Source organism: Macaca nemestrina, chromosome 10 (assembly GCF_043159975.1).
Source record: "Macaca nemestrina isolate mMacNem1 chromosome 10, mMacNem.hap1, whole genome shotgun sequence".
Taxonomy (NCBI): Eukaryota; Metazoa; Chordata; class Mammalia; order Primates; family Cercopithecidae; genus Macaca; species Macaca nemestrina.
Window position 1 is genome coordinate 92279179 of NC_092134.1, and position 25258 is coordinate 92304436.

The following is a 25258-nucleotide window of genomic DNA, read 5'->3' on the forward strand; positions in this document are numbered from 1 at the left end:
GCTCCTGCTTCTTAGCAAATACAGTGGTCCTTTCTGGCTGCAGTAATCCTGCTGGATTTCTTAGTAGAATATAAACAGCTTAACCTAGGCATAATCAGGGAGGATGCCACCTACCACTCTTTCCATATTATCCTTTTATACAAATTTAGTAATTCAGAGAGAGAGAAAAAAAAAGATTGATGAATCCACTCCTCTGCTCCTCCACCACCCAAAGAGAAACAATACTAGAACTCAAACTCTAACAACCAAACTAAAGGAAAGTGTTCCACCTAGAGACTGTTTTCATGAGTCAAAGTGGATGAGAGCTCATCTAGGAAATGAATATTATTTTAGCCTATCCTTGCAAGTTTGTACTAAAAAATGAAGCAAAAGGTATTGCCCCTGGTGTAATTAACAATGTTAATTTTCTTTTTCCTCTCTATGGTGATAAAGCAGTCATTTTTATATTTAATTAATGCAGAGGATCATTTTGGAAACTGGCTAATGAGCCTCTGATCACATTACCATGAAAATGTGCATTAACATTGCAACTGAGGAGGCTGTTTCATGTGTAGCAAATCCACTTTGTAATTAGCCCACTGTGAAATGAATCACGTCAGGGGGAAATCTGAGGGAGCCAGTAGTTAGTGGGTACTTGGCTACTGCTGTGCCATGGGCCACCAACATGCCAAGCATCGTCTTTCATCAGCAATCTTGTCTAAGGACAAATGTAATACTGTGTCACCTTTGGGACAAACTGCAAGAAGGGAGAAATAAACTTTATTTTGCTAGATAAGAAATTTGAACTCGAGCATACACTCCCAGGGGAACCTCCCCCAATAAAACAGTAAGTTAAGAAAATTCTGTGAAAACTATAAGGGCTCAGGATCTAGTTTTCTTATTTGTATTCTGAAAAGCCCTCGGATACACATAAAAGAGACATCTAAATTTATACACTTTTTTCTAGGTCACCTACAGTTGTTTTCATAAGCTCTCAAAATTAATTTCTAGTGCTAAACAAACAAAAACCTTATAAAAAGGAGCCAAGAACAAGTGGTAAGAGAATTTCTTTATCTTCTTTTTCAGTCGGGACAGAGCATATATTTTTTTTTTCCCATGTAATACAAAATTGCTAGGTCTTCCTCTTAAACCAAAGCACAAATTCTCAATTCATCCAATAATTTCCTCTGGCTAACAAGATTTGGCAGGAAACTTCTCCTGTCTATTGAAAATAACAGAGATCATAGACTTATTAAACCCCAATATTTATGCAGACAATGATACAATTGATTTTCAAATGTCAACAGTATTCCAAAATGAAAGAGGTATCTCAAAATATTACAGACATGGATCTCAATGCTACTCCTGTTATGTGACTGACATCTTGGCAGTAGATACACAAAATGTTAAAAAGAATCCCACAGGAAGTCATCTGAAGGGGGAGTGGCAAGGAAGCTGAAAACTGCCACCCAAAACCAAAATAAAAAGCCCCAAACCAGCAAGTCTGCCCTCAATTCTGAAATGTACTGAAAGAAAAAATAAAGCTAGCCAGAATTCATTTACCATCTTACAGACAAAACACAAAGCCTGGCTCTTAGTTGCTGGTATCAGACCCTGCACTCACCTGGGAAACTTCATACAGCAGTTTGTAGTGTTCCTCTCTTTTCTGAAAAGTGCACAAATTGCAGCCCATTCTAAGAAGCAGAGAGAGAGAGCAAATCTTCTAATTTCCCCAGAACTGAAAGGCAAGTGAACTGAAAGGGAATCACCCTCCAGACTTGACTACTGTTTTTCATCAGTCACTTCAGTCCAGACACACAGACAAACCGCTGTTAGCTGGAAGCGTAAGCCAGAGTGGTGTGTAGCAGCATGCTCTTCTTCGCTTTCCCTAAGTATCTTGTACTCACGGATACACACACAGAGTTTCCAGTCAGTTCATGGCAACACTCCCCCGTCTCTGCATCAGTGCACATGACTACACAGATTCCAGCTCATGAATATTAATAGTGCCTCATTGATTATTTATGACAGAACATGTTAGCAGGGAGGGGTGTCATAGCTGCTGCTGATGACAGATGAATATTCACTAATTAAGAAGCAAATGTAGTGTGGTTAAACAAAATTCATTTGTGTCAATACCATCTCTGTTTATTAAGGATAGAGAGGTTCCACATAGGGCATTAAAAAAAACATACACTTAATTTCTCCATTGATATAAGCTTTTAATATGGGAATAAGAAATTCAGAAACAGAAATATACATAGTTTACATCTCCATGCTCTGCAACAAGAAGAAATATTTTTAGCATTATTAAACCTAGGGGAAAATGAGTAGGGATAATTCTTTACATTTATAAAATAAACACAGAAGCAAAGGAAAATTTAGTGGGTGATATGGAAAAGGAAGAGAAGGCAGAGGGGTATCATTGAGTTTTTATTCTGATACTACAAAAATAACTGAATAGTTCATATGTAAAGACCATTACTTACAAAGGAGGAAATAAGGGATATTCTCTTAATTCTAAAGAATATTTGGCAAGTATTAGCAGTTGATAGTTGTACAGATAATTAATATTTTAATTAGATAATGAAGGCCCATCTATTGAGTATATATTTGTAGCATATAATGCATGTAGATCTATATTCAAAAAGTAGATCAACACAATGCCTTTTCTAAGAAAAATTTCAAATGCCTATAGTATTTATGCTAATTTTATTAAGGTCATATATAATATTTTAGAAAGCTGATACTGGCAATATTTAAACTTGAATGTAATGCACAATGACTCCATTTATGATTCTATATTTAAAGTTCATTGTGATCAAAGGTGAACAGAGACTTAAAAACTAAGCTTAGATGTTTAGATAACAGAAGTAATGCATTTAATTTCACACTCTTGCAAATACATGTGTTGTATTGCAAGCTGGCAGTTTTTGTCCCTTAAAGCTATACTACAAACAGCTAAAGCAGATAATAAAAGAAAATTCCTTTTGTTCCCACACTGACTTATCCACAACCTCTGCTAATTAAGAAGTATGTCCCTGTTCCAGCACATCTCTAAACTGGACAGGATAGCAGATGGGTTCCAAAGCAAAAATAATTACTTGGAAACTGATGACTCTGGTTAGGAATTACACTGCATCTCGAGATTTTTAATTGCTCATCACTGAGGTATAGTTACTTTTGGGGGTCCAATTTCCTAAAAGTGCTTTGTCACATGTTTACAATCGATAACAGGAAATGATTCTAATGAGCACTAATTGTTAACAAATTGGCTTTGCAACTAGCAACACCTCAACACCAGCAAGTAGCAAGGAGATGAACAATCATCTGCTGCTTATCAGTTGTTTCCCTTGGGATGTAATAATCCGATTTTCTGGGCCTAATTTCACCTAACGGCCTGGACAAAAGCCAAGCTGAGAGACCTACATGAAAGTGGCATCATAATTGGTAACAGTGTGTGTGAAAAAAGTTCTCCAGGACCTCTGGCAAATTAGAAACCACTTGTAGGAGATATTAATGTTAGGACTTGATTCCTCTATGGAAAGAATGTTTTCAAAAAGGTATTTGAGGTGGACTTTATAAAAATTAATGGTGGCCACGAACATAAGCAATCTCCTTCTCAGGTGCAGCTGTAAAACATACATGTCTGATACTTTTGAAAGTTTTAACTTCTCTAAGCCTCTATATCACTTCCCATGAAGTATTTTCATGCTGGAGTTCACACCCTCAAAGCAAACATTGACTATTTCTTTGAAGGATTCTACATTGCTGAGTTGTGAAAGAATTATTGATTCTCAGATGTTCATACTCTGTATTTTATTTTATTTTTTGAGACAGAGTCTTGCTCTGTGGCCCAGGATGGAGTGCAGTGGAGAAATTTCGGCTCACTGGAAACTCTGCCTCCCAGGTTCAAGCGATTCTCCTGCCTGAGCCTCCTGAATAGCTGGGATTACAGGCATGTGCCACCACGCCTGGCTAATTTTTCTATTTTCAGTAGAGACGGGGTTTCACTGTGTCAGCCAGGATGATCTCGATCTCCTGACCTCGTGATCTGCCTGCTTCGGCCTCCCAAAGTGCTGGGATTACAGGCATGAGCCAACGCACCCAGCCCATACTCTACATTTTTTTAAAAAGTCAGATCAAGGAATTAGAGTGCAGTAAGGCAAGGATGGCTCACCCTTCTATCAATGAAAATGTTTGCTTTCTCCACTGATAAAACTCTCTTGTGTGATAGGTTTTGAAAGCTAAGTAAGAAATTTAAATATCAAAGCTGTTTCTTATTGGAACTTTCTTCTCTTTAAATGCAGTTTGCATTTAAAGAACAATTAAACAATCATAGCTTTAAAAATATTTTCTTACTCATCAAAAAGTAAAGAATGAATATTCTAGGGAAGTAAGCAAGTTCAAATAGAAGCTCATCCTTCAGCAGCTCCTCCTGGCTGTTTCCTTTATTCATTCTTAGTCCCTCTTCTTGTGTTTCTATCTCAGGAAGCAAGAGCAGCTTTTTCAGTCATTTATCAAATGCTGCCCTTGGCCCATTTACCCTGGAGAGATTCCACCTTCTGCTTCTAATGGACTCATCCTATAGAACTGAAGAGTGACTTGGAAAAGGGAGATTCATAATTCCAGAGTTCTCTAAATTTCATTAGACTATGAGGGTTAAGTTTTCCAATAACTAAGTGGCTAAATCTTGCATTGGAGCATAAAGTTCGAAGTAAACAGGGACACAAACATTCATTTGAACACTGCCCTGAAAATGCAAATAGAGCGGATATTATTTGTCTTGGGCAATGATAATATGGGATAAAAAATAAGTAGGGAATGAAGGACTATCTTTCCAAGTATCCTTAGAAAATAAACTCATCAAAATGTAAAAACATATGTCGTATGTGTATTTCAAGATATAGTTACTTATTTTAAATGCCTTTAATTTGTGTGAGTTTACTCCACACAAATGCATTGGCATTCAAAATAGGACACATTTGTGAAGATCTAGACTGACGTATAACAGGCTAAACTGGCAAGTGAAAAGAAGAAATCCAACATTTTTCTTGCTTTTTCTGTATAAACTGTACTATGGAGTAGCTAAAGAGTAGATGAGAGGGAGTTTCTCTTTATAGAATTATTCTGACTAATAATCGAAGAATAAATGATAGACTGTCATGCCAACAGTCCTTAATTCATTCAAGGATCTAAGTACTGTGAATGAATGGTGTCTAGCACAACACACTCACACATGCACATGAGATAAGTGTACATTATATGCCACCTGAGACAGAAAAATTGCACAGCCCTTAAATTAGCCTTTCCAAATGTGAGCAAATGTCAGCGAATGCAGGGGACGGAGGAGCATATTAAGGTACACCATGGGGATGCAATCAGTTAAATTCAGACTGTCAGCAACACCACATAGACAGGTACGTATTCCAGCTTCAGAGAGAAAAAGAGAAGATGAAGAGGAAGTCTATACATTTGAAAAGATTTTAATAACAATAAAAAGTCATTACTCTCATTACTCTATATTTTCACATATATATATATCATTTGGTTGATAAAATTCTAAATAGAAGTAGGAAAATAATTACCAAAAAATTCGGGATGGTGGTTACTCTTTAGGAAGGGACACCAGAAAGTTTCATCATGGCCAGCAAAGTTCTAACTCCTGACAGGGGCAGTAGTTTTTCTAGGTGGTCACATTAAGATTCATTAAACTGACATTTGTTATTGGTGTTTTCCATATTTTTGCTATATTTAACAATGAGACTTAAAAAAGACTAATTGACAAAAGAGGCTGTGCCTATGTCTCATCCCTGGCCGCCAATGTAGTACATAATTGTGCCCCTTACCAAGAGAGGAATAGAAAACCCAACTGAGCCCATTCTGAATCACGAAGCCCATTGAGCCTGTGACTGCTGTCATACATTTCAGAGGATGGCTTGCTTATGCCTTTTGCAATGACGCCAGTGTTCTTTTCCTGTGCCAGTGTGGAAGTTCTGTACGTAACTCCGGTTGATTACCCTCTCTTTACCCTTGCCCCTGTCACATGCAGACCTTCCAACTCTGCCTGCCACCTACCTTGGCATGTGGTTTACAAATTTCTTTTCTAGTCCCAATCCTGAATTCGTTTCAGGAGATACTTATGTGCTTTTGAGTATTAGTAGACATGTAGCTGCCTAACATTTTCTGCAGTTAAATACCTTATACGTAATCATAAAGACAAAGAACCTGAGGCCCAAAGACACCGTAACTTGTAGAAGGTCAACCTGGGTAAAGAAATCTGAACTCAGTTTTCCAATGACAAATTCTGTGGTGGAATTCAATCTCTAACATCCTGAGCTGTCTCTCTTGCAGAGGAAGCTAGAGCTACACTAACGTGTCTTTATTTGATGATTGAGGAAACGGAGGATAGCCCTTGAAAGTGCTGAAATTAAAGAAAATAAAAGAGAATAAATGTTCAAAGACAGACATACCTTAAAATAAGGGGAGTGGCTTGTGGTTAAAAATGTAAACTTTATGTATTAAAATGCTGAAAATTTTTGAATGTCACAGGTAAATATCTTTAATCAGCTAATGTCCCACAGTAATCAGTAATTAGGAGATGTACCTGAACACATACTAGGATGACCAGCTTATCTTCATGTGCCTGGGACTTTGTTGGTTTTGGCACTGAAAGTTTCAAATCTGGAATTCCTTAGTTCTGCACAAACCGGTCATTTGAATACATGATTCTGTTTTCAGGATCCAGCAAAGCTGAACTGCTGTATACACGTCTACATCTCCCTACCTGTACTCCCGATGTTACCTCATCCTGCTTACTTTTTGGAAACCCCACAAATTAAATCATCCACACCATTGTCCAGTTTTAAGGCTCCTTCTTCCTTGTTCTCATCAGCTAGCAGTAACTTCTTCAACTTCTGAATTCTTGGTGCATTTTATCCTTACCTATTTGAAGGCACAAATTACTTCTCCTTCACATCATTTTTAGATGCATGCTTTACGTCTCTTATTGGACTATAAGACATGTAAGAGCACCATTAACATTTAATTGATCTTTGAGCCCCCCAAACTCCTAGCATTGTACCTTTCACATTCTGTGCCTTTAATAAACATATATTGAATTAATGAGTGTAATTGGGAGATGAAAGCATATCTGAGTTGGGCAAAGTGACATAAATTTATGTTTGTAATACACATTAGCAAGGACTAATTGCTATATGACATTTTCCCCCATAGGATTGCTTCAAGAATATTAAAGAACATTCTCAATATTCAAGAATATTAAGTTAAAAGACTGAAAGGCCATGAGCATAAACCATTTTTAATTTGATTCAAATCCATAAACATAAATTTGAAAGTCTATGAAAGAAAAACATCTGTGACAGGTATATAAATGAGTACTGTATGATTCAAATGTGCTTTGTCAGCTGTGTATTTATGTGTATATACTATCTGTACATTTAAATTGACATTCTGCTCTACATATCAGAAAATTATTCACTTATTTATTTCAAAAATATTTACTGTGTATTTATCATATGTCTGGTGGTATATGAATGCCAGATTTTTGTAGTTGTATATCATCTCATTTAATTTTCACTATATCTCTGAGGTAAATATGTCAGATATTATCCTTTATTTATTAATACAGAAATCATTAGATGTTGAGATTTCTAATGCTGCGAAACCTAGAACTATTGTCTTCTGACTCTAACCTAGTTTTATTTTTAACAGCACTGTGCAACATTAACTAACAGCATGAATTTAGAAAGATGTGTCTGCTAATAGTTCCCATGCGTCATCCCCTCCTTGGTTATAGCTCAAGAGATCAATGTGTAAGCAAGCATCCTTTCCGCACTGTGTTCACTAGTTGAACATCTTCAATTTGCATTTACAGTCATTGCTTGCAGAATGAAGAGTGCCTCACCAACTTATGAACTCCCAAGAGTTGTCACAAACATTATTAGACTAGACTCCAGTGGAAAGAAAGGGCATGCGATTTCAAAGAAGAGGACTAGGTTTCTCATCTGAACCTTGTCACTGTCACCTGTATGGGCTTGTACAACTTACAAGCTCTGAGATAATACTTACTCTACAGGCTGACTCTGAAGACGAAATAAGGTAACAAACCTGAGACAGGATTCATGAACTATGAAGTATTCTGCCCTATTGGTGTGCTGGTTAAGCGTGAGTTCTGGGGTCAGTGTGCCCTGGGTCAAGTCTCAGTTTCCCTGATCTCTATTGATGTAATGTGGGACAAGTCATTATTATTTTCTCAATCTTCTGTGTTTCTTGGTTTCTCATCTCTAAAACAGGGATAATAATAGCACCTACTATATAGTTATTGCAAGAGATGAAGTTGCTGTGATGATAGTATGTGTCAAGTACATATGTGCCAAATCCTTGTTGGCCATTAGTAATCACAGGACCAAGTATAATGATAATGATGACCTTCATTTTCAGTTTCCAAGTTGATACGGTTTGGATCTGTGTCCCCACCCAAATCTCATGTCAAATTGTAATGCCCAGTGTTGGAGGTGGGGCCTAGTGGGAGGTGATTAGATTGTGGGGGCAGATCCTTCATGAATGGCTTACCACCATTAAAAAGCATGTAGCTTTTAAACACAAGCTTTTAAACACAAGTGGTGGCACCACTCCCATCTTGCTCCAGCTCTTGCCATGTGAGATGCCTCGTTCCCCCTTTGCTTTCAGTCATGATTGAAAGTTCCCTGCAGCCTCCACAGAAGCAGAAGCCTCTATGCTTCCTGTATAGCCTGCAGAACTGTGAGCCAATGAAACCTCTTTTCTTTATAAATTACCCAGTCTCAAGTATTTCTTTATAGCAATGTGAAAGCAGACTAATACATAATTTATCTTTACAATTTTTGTCATGTTAAATCTCTATTACATTGTTTGAAATTTTATAATTCTGTCCACCTTGTTTGCCGTTGTACACTGTGCTAGTCATTCAACAACTTCTAAAAGGCTTTTTGTTTCCTAGTTCTTTATATAACAGAAATAGTTGCACAGAAGTACTCATTGTGTAAATGTGATGTGCGCGCGCGCACACACACACACCCCTATTTTTTTCCATGTAAAGAATGTAATACATGCAGAGTAATAATTATGATGTCCTGTCTCTCTTTCTTTCTTTCTTCTCTTTCTTTATTCATCTTTCTTTCTCTCTCTCTCTCTCTTTTTTTTTTTTTTGAGTCTCACTCTGTACCAGGCTGGAGTGAAGTGGCATGATCTCGGCTCACTGCAACCTCTGCCTCCCAGATTCAAGTGATTCTCCTGCCTAAACCTCCCAAGTAGCTGGGACTACAGGCGCACACTACCACACCCAGCTAATTTTTGTATTTTTAGTAGAGACGGGGGTTTCACCATGTTGGCCAGGATGGCCTCGATCTCTTGATCTCATGATCCACCCACCTTGGCCTCCCAAAGTGCTGGGATTATAGGTGTGAGCCACTGCTCCTGGCCTGTTTATTTCTTTTAATGCACAATGTATAAATAAGGCAGACATAAGTGTACTAGAAACCAATAATGGCATCCGAAGCAAGATTTCATGCAATCATAAAACAGGGAGTCCAGTGATATTTCTTTGAGGTCTATTCACGACTACTAATCTAGCCCAGTATAAAGTTAGCTTTCTTTATTTGATCATATAGAGGCCAAGGTACCATGTTTGGATAATGTCACACCATTCAGCAACATCACAGATATTATGTAGGGTTTCCAATGAATGCTACTATCACTATTTTTAGTTCTATAAAAGTGGTCTAGTGAATCTCAGTACAAACTTTCATTCAACTGTATTTATTGAATAGTACTATGAGTACAGCATAGTGATAATACCTAGACATTTTAAAAAATAAGAGATAACACTAATTCAGTACATTTTGTATGCCATTTCCAGCGCTATGTGGTATTAATTGTATTTAATTCCCACATAAACACTCTGAGATGTGCACTATTAATGTCTCCTCTTTGCATGGGCAGTAAATAGGTCACATGAGTAGTAAATGAGGGAGCCAGGATTCAAACCCCAACAATCTGCATCTACTACTTAACCAGTACTTTCCATTGCCTGTCACTCAAATACAGTCATCATTATGACAAATTCCTAGAGGGCCAGAAGAAGGAATTCTGGTGATGTTCACAGCACACTGAGATGTAAGGCTTTCCCCGAGGACCAGAATCATAGTCTAAAATTAACTTGCAGGTTCCATGTTGTGTCCTCAAGCATGGCTACATAAAATAGATTGAATAAAACCTAACCAATTTCATAATCTTATTCCACTCCACTGGTGAGTTTTTTGCTGCATTGACTATGTACTGACAACTGTAGAATATTTTTCCTTCTTGGTAATTATTATGGTAGGCAATATATGGGCTGACATTAGGGCAAGTCATTTTACATCTCCATTTTAAGGAATAGTCAACAGCTACTTAAGGCAGGTAAATTTGGAGGTTTTAAGAAAAGTAAAGGTAGAGATTTACTGATGACTCTAAATATAAATCTCCAGACTTAATTTCCCTCTTAATTTCAGACCCATCGATTCATTGACTACTAACATTTCCATTGGGACTATTCAAAACGTATTAAGTTCTACTTACCAAAACTTAACTCATGGTTCTCTCCCCCCATAACTGCTTCTCTACACGTTCTCCATATCACAGAATGGCCTGACTATTCCCAGGTGCTCAAGTTTGAGGTTTGAGCATTTGCCCTGGCTCTTCCCTCTCCCTACACCTAGTGACAAGGCCCTGTCAATCTGAACTGCACAGTCTCTCCTTCCTTCGTTTCATCCTGTCCTATGCCACTTTCCTAGATTCAGAATATCATCTTCTCTCAGCCAGGGTCCTGCATTCGCTCATGAGTATCTGGGGTTTCTAATGGTATGAGGAGCAAGCTGTTGATTTCTTGCTCTTCTCTGCCTATACCCACACATTTATAAGGCCATCTTGTCCCTGATTCCCTGGTTGCAACCCCTCTCACTCTTGCTCGCTCTTGCTGTCATACTCACATACATATACACGTGCACACGCACATGCATGTACAAAAAAGAGAACACAAAACAGAAATTTCTGCTTTAAGAGCGAAGGTTACAACTCTGCTAACATGACTGTCTTTTTGGTATATTTCTCTTTTTAGAGGGTGGACAATTCTGTCTGGTACCATAATACATGTTCATTCCTCTCTCAACATTGGATTCTGCTCATCTATTCAGTCATTATAATGGTAGTGAAGATATATAAAGGTCCCAGATCTCATGGAGCAAACTTTATTGTGAGAAGAAAGCATAAGTAAACACAAACTATGATTATATAACATTTCCAGACAATCACAGGGTCAACACAGGAAATTAACACAGGGTGGTATAACAGGGAGTAACTAGATCATCCTTCTTAGATATTCTATAGCCTGGAATGTGCTTTCCTGTCTGCTTTATTCCCTGCCTGCTTATCTGCATACATATATATAACCAAGTACAGATAAATCAAAAAATGTAAGACAGGTAGGGGGATAGGAAGTAAAGAGATGAGTTTTGTTTTGTTTCGTTGTTGTTGTTTTTGACATGGGTCTCGCTCTGTCACCCAGGATGGAGTGCAATGGTGTGATCTCGGCTCACCACAACCTCCGCCTCCCAGGTTCAAGTGATTCTCCTGCCTCAGCCTCCTAAGTAGCTGAGATTACAAGCACCTGCCACCACACCCAGCTAATTTTTGTATTTTTAGTAGAGATAGGGTTTCCCCATGTTGGCCAGGCGGGTCTGGAACTCCTGACCTCAGGTGATCTGCCCACCGGCCTTCCAAATTGCTGGGATTACAGGCCTGTGCCAGGTGGTCAGGACCTGAAGTTTTCTCTACCTTCAGCATCCTAGAAAATCCCTTATCTGTTGTGTTCCTTGCATTTTCAGACCTAAATCATTCAATTCCCACTTTTTTCCATCATGAAAATGGTCCTCGTATGGTTGTCTAAAACATTAGCACTAAAAAATCAACATGCTAATATCCCTTAATTTCTGCGAAATTGATAATATAGAATGTTTAATTGCATACGCATTGTGGCCCAGGACTCCATTATCATCAGAATGAGCGTGTATTCAGATGCTTTTTAGACTTTGAAGTAATCTAGAAGTATGTTTGAGCCTCGCTCTAGAAAACTTGTCGTATAAACTTGAACAAGTTACACGTTGAGGTGTGCTGAAATACCTCAGTTCCTCACTGTGAAATAAGGATATTCACAGCACCTACCACAAAGGGGTTTTAGGTACATGAACTTTACCCAGTGCCTGCTGCAGGTACGTGTTCAATAAATATTAGTTAATATGTTATAGCTTATAATACAGTCTTGCCAAAGTGTCTAAATTCTAGTATTGTGAAAATATTCCAAAAAACAGGCAGCCATATTGTTCCTTTGTCTGCATTTTGGCAAATGTCTAAATGGATACTCTGAAACATCAATTTTTCTCCAGGAGCAGTTGAATTCCTTTAAGATAAAAATGGTTGGTGTCATAGTGACTGGCAGCCAGGGAGAAGCAGAAAGCAGCTATATGGTTATGGGAGGTAGAAACTGGGCCAAGACATGGACCATCCAAGTTCTGCAAATGTTTGCTGAGAACTTCCTATTCACCACACATCGTGCTGGCTTCTAGATCCATGGCACTTAACTAGGGGTGTGTGTAGGAATCAGCTAGGAAGTTTTTCAAGTTGCAAGTGCACAAGCTCGATTCCTAAGGCTTCTGAGTTATTCATAGCATATCTGAGGTGGGCCTGGGAATATGCATTTTTACACATCCCACAGAAAACTCATTTGTGTGCATCCATTTCTCTCTTCTAAGTCTACACGTAAGGTATTAAATTAGACAAATTCTTGAATGCCTCACATCATTATAATTTCTGATATGCTAGCTTTTGTGATTATGAAGATTATTGGATCTGTTACTAATTTGAAAAGGAAACTAACATTTAAGAAACAACTATTTTGTCTAAAGTGTTTTATATCTCACAAAAATTCTATGAGATATGTGCAGTCATTTTCACATTTGAAAACTCAGGATCAAAATATTGTGCAATTTGATCAAAGTCACACTGTTAATTGAATGGAGAAGCTGGCATTTAAATTCAAATAGGTTTGATCCTAAGCTCCTGCCTTTTTCAATAAGATATACTCTTCCCATGAGGACCCACTTCATTTAGCATAGTGTCTTCAGTCCTGTGTGCCATGAATGAAGAGTCTGTGGTAGAGGTGGTCTTGAATCAGTCATTGTTTCCTTGTGCAGTTTACCAGACATGTCCTACCCACGGGATGTAAAGGTGAGTAAATTCTTACTAGACATGTGGGACAGGCTGGGATTTAGCTTCTAGGATCAGCTATGGGTTGGGCATGAAGAAGCCACCTGCCCCCCCACCATCTACTGGTGGGATAGCGATTGGCCCAGCTGTTGGTGACAGGCAAAGAGAATTAAATGCTCTTTACTGGGTAATGGGATCTGTCCTTTTCCAGTGGATTTAGTTATTAGATTTCAGGGTCCACCTCAGCTTAACTAAGAAGGATTATACATTGATGGATTTAAAAACAAAAACAATTTTAAGAATTCTAAGCTGAAACTACAGTTTCCATCTCAAATGCCCTAAGTGCTTTATCATCACTACTTTCTGCTCCTCATGAAACAGATTTCCCATAAGCAACTAAGCCCCAGACAGGTTGAACTTGGTGTCTAGAGATACTGGAAATCAAAACAGAAATCATATATTTTAGAAAAGTGGGTGGATTTATATTTTTGTTTGATAAATTTTGCATTATGGGAAATCATCTCATTAATACTGAACCCACTATATTTCGATAGGCTTTAGTAGGTTAAAGAAGACCCATTAAAAATCCGCAATTGCTATTGACTGAATTAGATCAACTACACGGTATTTGCGTAACTCCTAATGAAATGCTTTCCAGTTGTTTGCTTAAGTTGAATGAAAAGTGAACCCTCTGACTCAAGTGTGAATGTGGACATATTTTTTTTCTGGCTTTATTTTACAGCACAGGAGACAGTTGTCCTTAGATTTGGTGTCTTATTCTCATAGATGCTTGGAGAAAAACACGATTATGTTTAAAGACCTCTCCTTTATGCATTGGTGTGGAAATTCTGTACAGGAACACCATATGACATATAACAGAACATTACTTGTAAGAAAAGATTGTCCAGTTGTTCCTGGGCCATTGGATTCTTTCCTGGGTCAATATATTTGAATTTTCTCTGCCCCAGTGTGTAGGAAGGGCTGAGCTTTCCTCTTACTCCTTGGCTATACTTCCAACTTCTATACCAGATAGTGCCCAGCTTCTAAGTGACCTTCCTACCAGCTTGTTTCCTCACTCATGTTAGAAAGTTAACTTTATTTTTAGGCCTTTCATTTTAAATTTTGTTTGAGTGTGTGTTTTCGTGTACCAACCTAATGTTTTAAGTTTTAAAAACAAATCAATGGAATCATTGACATTGCTTGATATAATAATTAATTTAAAATTGATCATTTTATTTTTCTCTTTTAATCTATCAAAAAGCCTGTTACTGAAAGTATTTTAGTTTTTAATCATATGTTGTGAATGTAGTTTTGATCCATGCCATCTTCCTAATTGTGTCAGGGTCTTTGTGATATATCAACTGACCTATTTTCTTTTCCCAGCCCCAGAAGATAGTGTTTGCCAATGTCTTTGTATCTAAGTGGGGTGATACGACAAGCTGTGGTCAACCAGATATGGGCAGAAGTGCAAGAGCATCATCAGGCCTGGCCTCTTACATCTGCTGCTCTCAGTCTCTCTCTCCACTCACTCCAGGCCTGTAAGCAAAAGCCACCAATGTAACAAAGTCACACAGTGGAAATAGCCTAGACCCCTGACTCACCATCTGGAGGAAACTCACTCAGAGGCGCCTCCTGACTTGCATGTAACCCTTTATGAAGGAAAAATTAACCTTTTCTTCATTAAACTACTAAGGATTTGAGGACTATTTGTTGCCCCAGCATAGCTTATCATGACTAAGACTCAAAGTAAACACTTCTGAGTTCATGTATTAAATAAACATATTTAAATTATAGTTAGCATGAAAAAACTCAACCCATTGAACTAAGCAACAGGTCATAATAGCTTCTAGAGACCAATTTTGTGTAAAGACATACAGCAACATTATCTAGCATGATTGAATGATCATTCACTAATGTCAGTATACAAATTGTTAAGTTTCTCTACACACCATCCAAATTTTCATCAGGTCATGTGTTTATCCATACACATAAGCAATATTTGTTTGCAATGGAGGGAGAACAAATCCAACATAAGGAAAGCTTTATATAATCAAACTAAGTATATGCATGGTGTGTCATATAGAACTAAAGATCCCTTGAAGCAAAATCACTGCCCATTTCAGAAATATTAACTCTCAGAGGCAGTTTGCATTTTAACTGGCTTAAGATGGCAACTGCATAGCAAACAAATATTGCATAAGTAGTTTAAGCTAATTCCTCATCAAGCAATAAATATTTTTTTCACAGACCAGAGTAAGGCTTGCAGGAAACCAGACACAGAATGGATAGCAATTATTAATTTTTAGAGAACAGGCATTTCCAAAACATGAGGTACTTCCCAACATGGCAAGAGTAACGGAGTCATATGAACTTTGGAATACAATAGTCATGGGCTTAAATTCCAACTTTACAACATGAACTACAAGACCATGTTTAACTCTGAGTCTGGTTCTCCATTTGTGAGATAGAGTTAGCAGCTTCTTCCTCATGGTGCTGCTGATAGGATTGATTACCTGAAATGATTGTTCCTCATATATTAACTATCTTTTCCTATTCCAGCTCCCCATAGTCTTATCTCTTTCTGAATTATTTGGAAGAGTTACAATCACTAACTGTTCTAAATCATAATGGCAAAGGATGGCAAGTTCACATCAACTTTTTAACCACTGGGAGTAGGAGTCCAATGGCAAAATAAACAGAAAACTTCTGTCTTGGGGAAAGACTCAGGAATATGGAATTAACACCAGAAGTTGGGGAACACTTTTTTTGGTAGTATGCCTGTTGCAGGACAATGTGATGCATAAAAGGTTAAAGGTATGGGATTTTAGAGATGCAGCAAAATTTGGGGAAAACTATCCTAGTAGAATGAAGGTTAAAGATATATGCAGCCATAAAAAATGATGAGTTAATGTCCTTTGCAGGGACATGGATGGAGCTGGAAACCATCATTCTCAGAAAACTAACACAAGAACAGAAAACCAAACACCTCACGTTCTCACTCATAAGTGGGAGTTGAACAATGAGAATACACGGACACAGGGAGGGGAACTTCACATACCGGGGCCTGTCAGGGGGTGGGGGACTAGGGGAGGGATGGCATTAGGAGAATTACCTAACGTAGATGACGGGTTGATAGGTGCAGCAAACCACCACGGCACGTGTATACCCATGTAACAAACTTGCATGTTCTGCACATGTACCCCAGAACTTAAAGAGTAATAAAAAACAGATTTATCTAACTTAAATTACTCCTGATGAGTACAAAAAATCAACAATCAAGAAACAAAAACCAGAGTTGAGTCTATGTTACCAATTTTTAACCAACAAAGAGGAGTTGTTGAACAGAGTATACCAGAAGGTAAGACCCATGTAAAACCAGAATCAGTATATGTAAAAGGAAGGAAGATACTGGAGGGTAGAAGTTTGGCCAATCATCTTGCAAGTGTCTTGGATAAATGTCATAGTGAAAAAAGAAATTTCCATTGTGTGCACACATGTGTGTACACATGCACACACACATATGACTAATGTGTATGTATATATTTATAAAATTTGGGACATTAGTCATGGCTTTTGATATGGTTTGGCTCTGTGTCCCCACCCAAATGTCATCTTGAATTACAATCCCCACGTGTAGAGGTAGGGAGCTGGTGGAAGGTGATTGGATCATGGGGGCCATTTCCCCCATGCTGTTCTGACAGTGAGTGAGTTCTTAGGAGATCTGAAGGTTTTAAAGTGTGGCACATTCACCCTCATCCGCGCTCTCTCTCACCTGTCACCAGGTGAAGAAGGTTCTTGCTCCCCCTTCACCTTCCAACATGATTGTAAGTCTCCTGAGGCTTCCCCAGTCATGTGGAAATCGTGTTCCTTCATAAATTACCCAATCTCAGGGAATATCTTTATAGCAGTGTGAAAACGGACATATCATTTTCTAATGGAGTTTTACTGTAATAATGATAACCAATACAAAGTCACTGAAGGGCCAGATAATCTGATCAGTACCTGTGACACACAGCTCATTTGACTGATGATATATTCCACAATTTCTACCATATAATGAACAGATACACACTACTCTCTTCTAATATTAGTTAGCAATATGAAGATAAGTTATGTGTGCATTGACTTATTTTTCTGCTCTAATCATAAATTCATTTAACTATTTCCCTAGGTATAGCACATGATATGGTGTACAAATCAGTGAGAATAAAATTACAAATGAAAGCAAAATTGATAACTCTGTCAGGCCCAAGAAATACCAAGATAATGAGCCAGGAGACTCTAATTAAAAACAATCGGTTAAATTCATCTATTTATTCAACAAGTATTTATTGATACATGTGGGTACTCTGCTCATATTAAACAAATAAATAAATAAATAAATAAATCATCAAAACAGAATTATCAGTAGAGCTCCAGCATACTAATCACTGTGGGGTATTAGCTGGTCAAGAGATGTTTTATATATTGTTTACTTATAAATATACGATACATGTACATGTATTTTATTGTTGGTAATGCTTTACTATTTTTCAGAAAAAATATCATAAGGTGGGATATATTTAGCGGGCAGAAATGGAGGGGCTGGGAAAGAAAAAGTATTAGTAGAAGAAATAGTGAAGAAACAAGTTACATACTTAAGAAATAATGGGAACATTAAAGGGGTAGCACTTATTTAATCCCTCAGGAGAGATGAACTTGACTATGAGGTGAACAGTTTTGAGGGTCTGTATTTGTTCTTTCTGTAGTGGGTAATGAAGAGCTACTAAACGTTTCTGTGTAAGAGAGTGCCAACATTTATTTTATCATTCCAAGAGTGCTAAACAAAAAGATACAAATAGGCTTGGCATGGTGGCTCATGCCTGTAATCCCAGCATTTTGGGAGGCCAAGGCAGGTGGATTGTCTGAGGTCAGGAGTCTGAGACCAGCCTGCCCAACATGGTGAAGCCCCATCTCTACTTAAAATACAAAAATTATCTGGGTGTGGTGGTGGGTAATCCCAGCTACTCAGGAGGCTGAGGCAGGGGAATCGCTTGAACCTGGAAGACAGAGGTTGCAGTGAGCCGAGATCATGCCATTGCACTCCAGCCTGGGTGACAGAGCAAGATTCTGTCTCAAAAGAAAAAAAAAAAAAAAAAAAAAAAAAAAAAGAAACAAATAGTAGTCTAATAACATTAGGAATTATAAAAAGTAATGATGTTTTACAATACTGTGTAAACAATCTGGAACAGGGAATTGAAAAGAGGTATATGCAGTAAATGAGAGAAATGCTACAGAGATAGGAACAAGAGATTATGCCAAATGATAGGCAAGTGATAGGAAGAAATCAATGGTGAGTGTATTTGCAAGACTGAGTGTCTGGGTTAAAGGCTACATCATCGATAAAAACAAGGAAGTCAGGAGGAAAACGTACTGTGAATAGCGAATATAACAGATTGGAGTTGAGTATGATGAGACTGAGGTGCTTCTCAGAACAAAGATATTCTTCATGGAGTTGAAATTTTGAATAGAGATGTCAAAGATAATGATATGGATGTGATGATCACTAATATGTATTTAAAACTGAGGCAATGAGTTGGGCATTCAAAGAAAAAGATAGTATTAGGTCTAACATTTAAGTCTCTAATCCATCTTGAATGAATTTTTGTATAAGGAGTAAGGAAAGGATCCAGTTTCAGCTTTCTACTTATGGCTAGCCAATTTTCCCAGCACCATTTATTAAATAGGGAATCCTTTCCCCATTTCTTGTTTCTCTCAGGTTTGTCAAAGATCAGATGGCTGTAGATGTGTGGTATTATTTCTGAGGACTCTGTTCTGTTCCATTGGTCTATATCTCTGTTTTGGTACCAGTACCATGCTGTTTTGGTTACTGTAGCCTTGTAGTATAGTTTGAAGTCAGGTAGCGTGATGCCTCCAGCTTTGTTCTTTTGACTTAGGATTGTCTTGGAGATGCGGGCTCTTTTTTGGTTCCATATGAACTTTAAAGCAGTTTTTTTCCAATTCTGTGAAGAAACTCATTGGTTGCTTGATGGGGATGGCATTGAATCTATAAATAACCTTGGGCAGTATGGCTACTAGGTAGTACCATTCAGGACATAGGCATGGGCAAAGACTTCATGTCTAAAACACCAAAAGCAACGGCAGCAAAAGCCAAAATTGACAAATGGGATCTAATTAAACTAAAAAGCTTCTGCACAGCAAAAGAAACTACCATCAGAGTGAACAGGCAACCTACAGAATGGGAGAAAATTTTTGCAATCTACTCATCTGACAAAGGGCTAATATCCAGAACCTACAAAGAACTCAAACAAATTTACAAGAAAAAAACAAACAACCCCATCAAAAAGTGGGCAAAGGATGTGAACAGACATTTCTCAAAAGAAGACATTCATACAGCCAACAGACACATGAAAAAATGCTCATCATCACTGGCCATCAGAGAAATGCAAATCAAAACCACAATGAGATACCATCTTACACCAGTTAGAATGGTGATTATTAAAAAGTCAGGAAACAACAGGTGCTGGAGAGGATGTGGAGAAATAGGAACATTTTTACACTGTTGGTGGGATTGTAAACTAGTTCAACCATTATGGAAAACGGTATGGCGATTCCTCAAGGATCTAGAACCAGAAGTACCATATGACCCAGCCATCCCATTACTGGGTATATACCCAAAGGATTATAGATCATGCTGCTATAAAGACACATGCACACGTATGTTTATTGCAGCACTATTCACAATAGCAAAGACTTGGAATCAACCCAAATGTCCATCAGTGACAGACTGGATTAAGAAAATGTGGCACATATACACCATGGAATACTATGCAGCCATAAAAAAGGATGAGTTTGTGTCCTTTGTAGGGACATGGATGCAGCTGGAAACCATCATTCTTAGCAAAGTATCACAAGAACAGAAAACCAAACACCGCATGTTCTCACTCATAGGTGGGAACTGAACAATGAGATCACTTGGACTCGGGAAGGAGGACATCACACACTGGGGCCTATCATGGGGGGGGGGGGAAGGGGGAGGGATTGCATTGGGAGTTATACCTGATGTAAATGATGAGTTGATGGGTGCTGACGAGTTGATGGGTGCAGCACAGCAACATGGCACAAGTATACATATGTAACAAACCTGCACGTTATGCACATGTACCCTAGAACTTAAAGTATAATAATAATAATAAATAAACTAAAAAAAAAAGAAAAAGATAGAAGGAAAAAAAAAAGGTCAAAAACTGAGCTTTTGGATATCCCTAGATTTTAAAATAAATCAAAAGATGAAGGGTCAAGAGAATAAAGACAAGAGTTAAGGGAGTTGCAAATCTGCAGAGATACAATTTCAAACAGAGGGAATTGTCAGTAGGGTCAAGAGAGACTGAGAAGTCCAGGCAGGTGAGCTATGTGGGGAGAGGTGGGTTTACTGATTGGAATGCATCAGTCATTTTTGAGAGAGCTGCTTAAGAGTAAGGCAGAGGGCTACACAGAGTTGAATGAGGAATGGGACAAGTAATGAAGTGGAGGCAGCGGACGAAGATCAGTCTTTCAAGAAGTTTGTAATGGCAAGAAGAGAGATCTAAAGTGATAATTCTAGGAGACAGTAGGATCAAAGGAAGGATTGGTTTGCTTATTTTCTAATAGGGATGAGTTCAAGAAAGAAAAGCCTGAAGATGCTGAAGGGAGACAGAGTACAAATCTAGAAAAGGGGAGAATGGATAGGAGGAAAGGCACAGTAAAGGCAATATGTAGGTACTGATTAAAGTACTTTGTGTTCCTGGCATTTTCTTTTCTTAGGCAGAAGATGATTCTGAGTAAAGATATGGACAATTTAGCAGCGTGGGAAGAACAGAGATTTGAATGAACTCACTTCAGATGTCCTTGCACTCAGTAATGCAGGAAGTGAGGTTATAGTTTTCTTAAGCTTAAATTAAAACAAAAAGAAATAAATCAGGTAGTCAATAAATAGCAAAAATTTCAGTTACTCTGATGCTGAAGAAAATCACGTTTCCTTCAAGGACATGGAAACTGCCTCTTAGAAGTGACAACTTGCTTTGCTTTTGTCGTGATAAAATTTACATCAAGCATATGCAAAACAATTGCATTTCCAAGCAATGATCTTATAACCTGATGGATGTAAGGGAAGCACCAAATATTACCAATAAGGAGTCTGCATGTGCTGGATGCATCTGACAGCTGGCTAGTTTAATTTAAAATTACAATTTGAACCGATATAGACTCTTATTTCTTGACAGTCATTAACCGAGAGCCATACAAATGCCATCAATTCTGCAGTAGTCAGCAAAATGCTTTGTAATGATCTAACACTAATGTACCCCATTCCTGTAAACCCCCCATAGCGGCAAAGGTTTACTCTGTAATACTAGTTGGGTTTTCAGAAGCTTACAATCCCTGCCAATGCACCTGCTTTCCAGAAGACCATTAGGTAAAAATCCCAAGGCACCACAACCAACCTGGCTTTGGTTACCTTACCGTCTGGTAGAGAAGAAAATTAATGTTATTTGATGAGTCTCTCTCCCAAGATTGGCTAGTGTATAGTTACTGGACCAGCTGTCTAAGGGGTACTTGGGTCTGTTCTAAGCCAACCCAGCTCACTATCTGCAAGGATCCCAAGTCTCAACATAGCACACTAACACACCAACAGCAGCCTGCACCAGCTGTTACACTATTGTACAGGTACTTAACAGGATTACAGCACACGATTTGACAGCAAGTGCTTTGTTGTCCAACCAGCTTTATGGTGACTCTCACAGAAGCCATCATACTTTGTAAACAGGCGTAAAACACCAGATATGAAACAGGTATTCAAGACAAGAAGCCCAGAAGAAAAGAAAGGCTCCTAATACAGGGTTATTGCTAAAGTCCATATAACAAAGGATTTCTCTTTCATTCTCATTTCCTATGGAAAATAATACAAATTAGCATAGGAAAATCCTACTTTATCTCTGAATGGAGTTACATAGCCTTAATCTGAAATCTGCTTTTCTTCTTCTGGCTATGAGAAGCCAAGCAGGGCATCCTATCAAATTGCAAGGGGAGATTTGTCACATTTGACTAGTTCTCAGGCTATGGGTTGTCAGCTAGATGCTGATCTGAGACACCAGTTACCCCCCAGCTGACACCTACACCCTACATTGGTCACCCAACGATTCTTCTCCAGCCAAACCCTTTTCCTTTGGCTGCTGCTGAATGTGCTCAGGGAAATGGCAATAGATCAACACTTCCTTCATACATCAGAGCTGTCCTCCAAGGAGGACTGCAGGAAAATTTCTTGGTTTTACATAACAGCAAACGCTTAAATTTCAGGGTAGAAAAGTAGCCACAGGCAAAATATAGTGGCTCTCACAGATTCTCCCATTTAACCATTTAAAATGGGACAAAGTCATGACTATTTAGAGAGATGAAGCTTGCTTTTAGATTTGCATACAACATGATCACACTTTTTTTTTAAGTTCAGATTTTGTTTTTAAACTAGGAATACAATTATTTTAGGGCTGTTTTTAAAGTTGGTTATCTGTAGGTACTACCTCCTACTACTTCCTTGTTTTGATGTAAACTGGAATGCCTTTGTTAGTGTTTGAAAATGTACATCACAATACATTTCTTCCAGTTATGCTTTTCAGATAATGCACCAGCAGAATTGATAACAATGATTCATTTAGGATGACTTTCAATTAATGTTCCGTAGAAAGAAAACAATGTTTCCAAGTTTTTCAGTTTAGATTTTAAAGCATGTTAGTATTTTTAAAAAGTGAATACATGCAACATCAGTATACTTTTGTTGTTTGTCAATGTCAGTTATAAATTCAAATAAATGATAATCTGCGGCAGAAATATGCTCATAGAAGCAGGAAAAAATAATCCTATTAGAACTGCATAAATTCTACTTTGCATTTAATGTTCAGTATTTTTATAAAAATATACAAACCTGTAATTACACAAGTGGTATGTTGCATATGTGAGGCAAAGACTACTATTTGTTACAAGGATAAATAATAAGAAAATTAATGAATTGGGGTTTGTGTTATATGACTATCAAGTGAGTTAACATGTTAGGCTGTTTGTCTGTATATATATATATATGTGAAAGTGTGGTGAAATCCTGAGACCCACACAATGTGCCCCTCCCTTACAGTTCAATTCTATTTAACCAGCATACACTGTATAGTCTTGCCATTCTACAACATTCTCATGCACTTCTGATCATATTATTTCCTCTACCTTGAATACCATCACCTATCTGAGAATGCAAACTTCACCAGTTCTGTGAACTTTTCTCTTCTTTCTGAGGCAGAATCAAGTGCCTCCTTGCTATACTTTCTCACTACTTTGTAATTATTGCTATAATAGGAGTTCTGACATTGTATCCTTAGTGGTCTGCTGTACTGTGACATCTTGGAGTACAAGCATCATCTTTGCCTTCCCAGCATCTTGAATATTGCCTGGTGCACAACAGAAATTCAGTAAGTATTGACGGATGATTGAATGAGAAATGTGAAACTAAAATAGTGGCTAAATTAAGGAAGAACATCATCATATATGACTCCTAAACTATTAGCATTGTCAGTGATTTTGACAATTGTCCTCCTTGAAATTAGGTAATGCTATTCAGTTTGTGTTAGCTATGGCACTTACCACATTTTCTCTGGCCAAAGATAGCATTGCCTATAAAACATCTGGCAATTTAATATCAGCTTGGTGAAAGAGAGGAAAGGAAATACTATGACATTAAAGACATGTCTGAATTACAAGTCTTTTTAAAAACATTTCCAAAAATGTTAAAAATATCTAAAGATATGTTTCTTTAGATTTGAGGAAATATGGCAATTTCCTTTCCAAGTAAGAATATCAGGAAATCATAATGACGAAGCTTTGGAATTCATCTGAACATTCTAAATCTAAAAGTCATAAACAGAGGTTATCTCTTTATTTGTATTACAAACATAAAATAAGGCTATCATACAGAAAGTCAAATTCCAGTTTCTTGAAGAACTCATTCTTTAGATGCTTTTATCACTAAATTTAAACATAAAGGCATATGATGATTTTAAGTAAGGAGTATTAAGGTAGTGTTCTGGGGAAAGTTTACACATATTTGGACTCAGCTGGAGAACCCTGCTGCAGTATCTAAGAATGGACCTAATCCTACATATACTTCAGAACCAACTTGAACAAACCTAGAACATCTACCCAGGGAAGTAAACCAATTCATTCCTTGCAGCCATCACCTGTGGCTAAATCTGTCCAAATTTCTAGCTGTATATAAAAATAAATGTCGAGAAAAGTAAAAGACCATTTTTTTTATTTAGATGGAGTTTCACTGTTGGAGTGTAATGGCGCAATCTCTGCTCATTACAACCTCCGCCTCCCAGGTTCAAGCTATTCTCCTGCCTCAGCCTCCTGAGTAGCCTCCTGAATAGGATTACAGGTGACTGCCACCACGCCTGGCCAATTTTCTTTGTATTTTTAGTAGAGATGGGACTCCACCATGTTGGTCAGGCTGGTCTCAAACTCCTGAATTCAGGTGATCCACCCACCTCGGTCTTCCGAAGTGCTGGAATTACAGCATGAGCCACTGCGCCTGGCCAAGACCAAATGTTTTTAATCAGAAAGAAAGTCCCGTTTTTGCCATTTTTTTTGTTTGTTTTCAGAAAGAGGAAAAAGATTATCTTATTTACAACAGAAGAAAAATGTTACCTCTAAAATAAAAATTTACTTACCAGACTTTAAACTACAGTGGATGTATGTCTACAGAGAAAGTAGGAACAAATATGAACATAAATTTTGTACATATGGTCACATTTTAATTCAAATCCTCTTTTTCAATTTACCCTACGTTTAAGTCCTCAAATTTTAATGGCATGATTTGGGAAAAATATTTGTCAGTCTCAGAGAAAATATTTGGGTCTCTATCAATCACACAGTTGTAAAGTCACGGAAGAAAACTGAA

The 25258-nt window shown here is 37.8% G+C and overlaps 1 protein-coding gene across 3 annotated transcripts in view; it reads right to left on the minus strand.

Moving 5' to 3' along the window:
* Positions 1-25258, minus strand: part of LOC105470138 (PDZ domain containing ring finger 4) — a 418303-nt gene that overhangs the window by 136180 nt on the left and 256865 nt on the right. The window contains exon 1 of one of the 3 annotated variants that reach the window (XM_011721913.3): positions 1604-3048. The exons of the other annotated variants lie outside the window; for them this stretch is intronic. Coding sequence (XP_011720215.2) covers positions 1604-1672 — 69 coding nt within the window. The 5' untranslated portion in view covers positions 1673-3048. Of the gene's footprint in view, positions 1-1603; positions 3049-25258 lie in introns of those variants that run through there. 3 annotated transcript variants of the gene reach the window in all.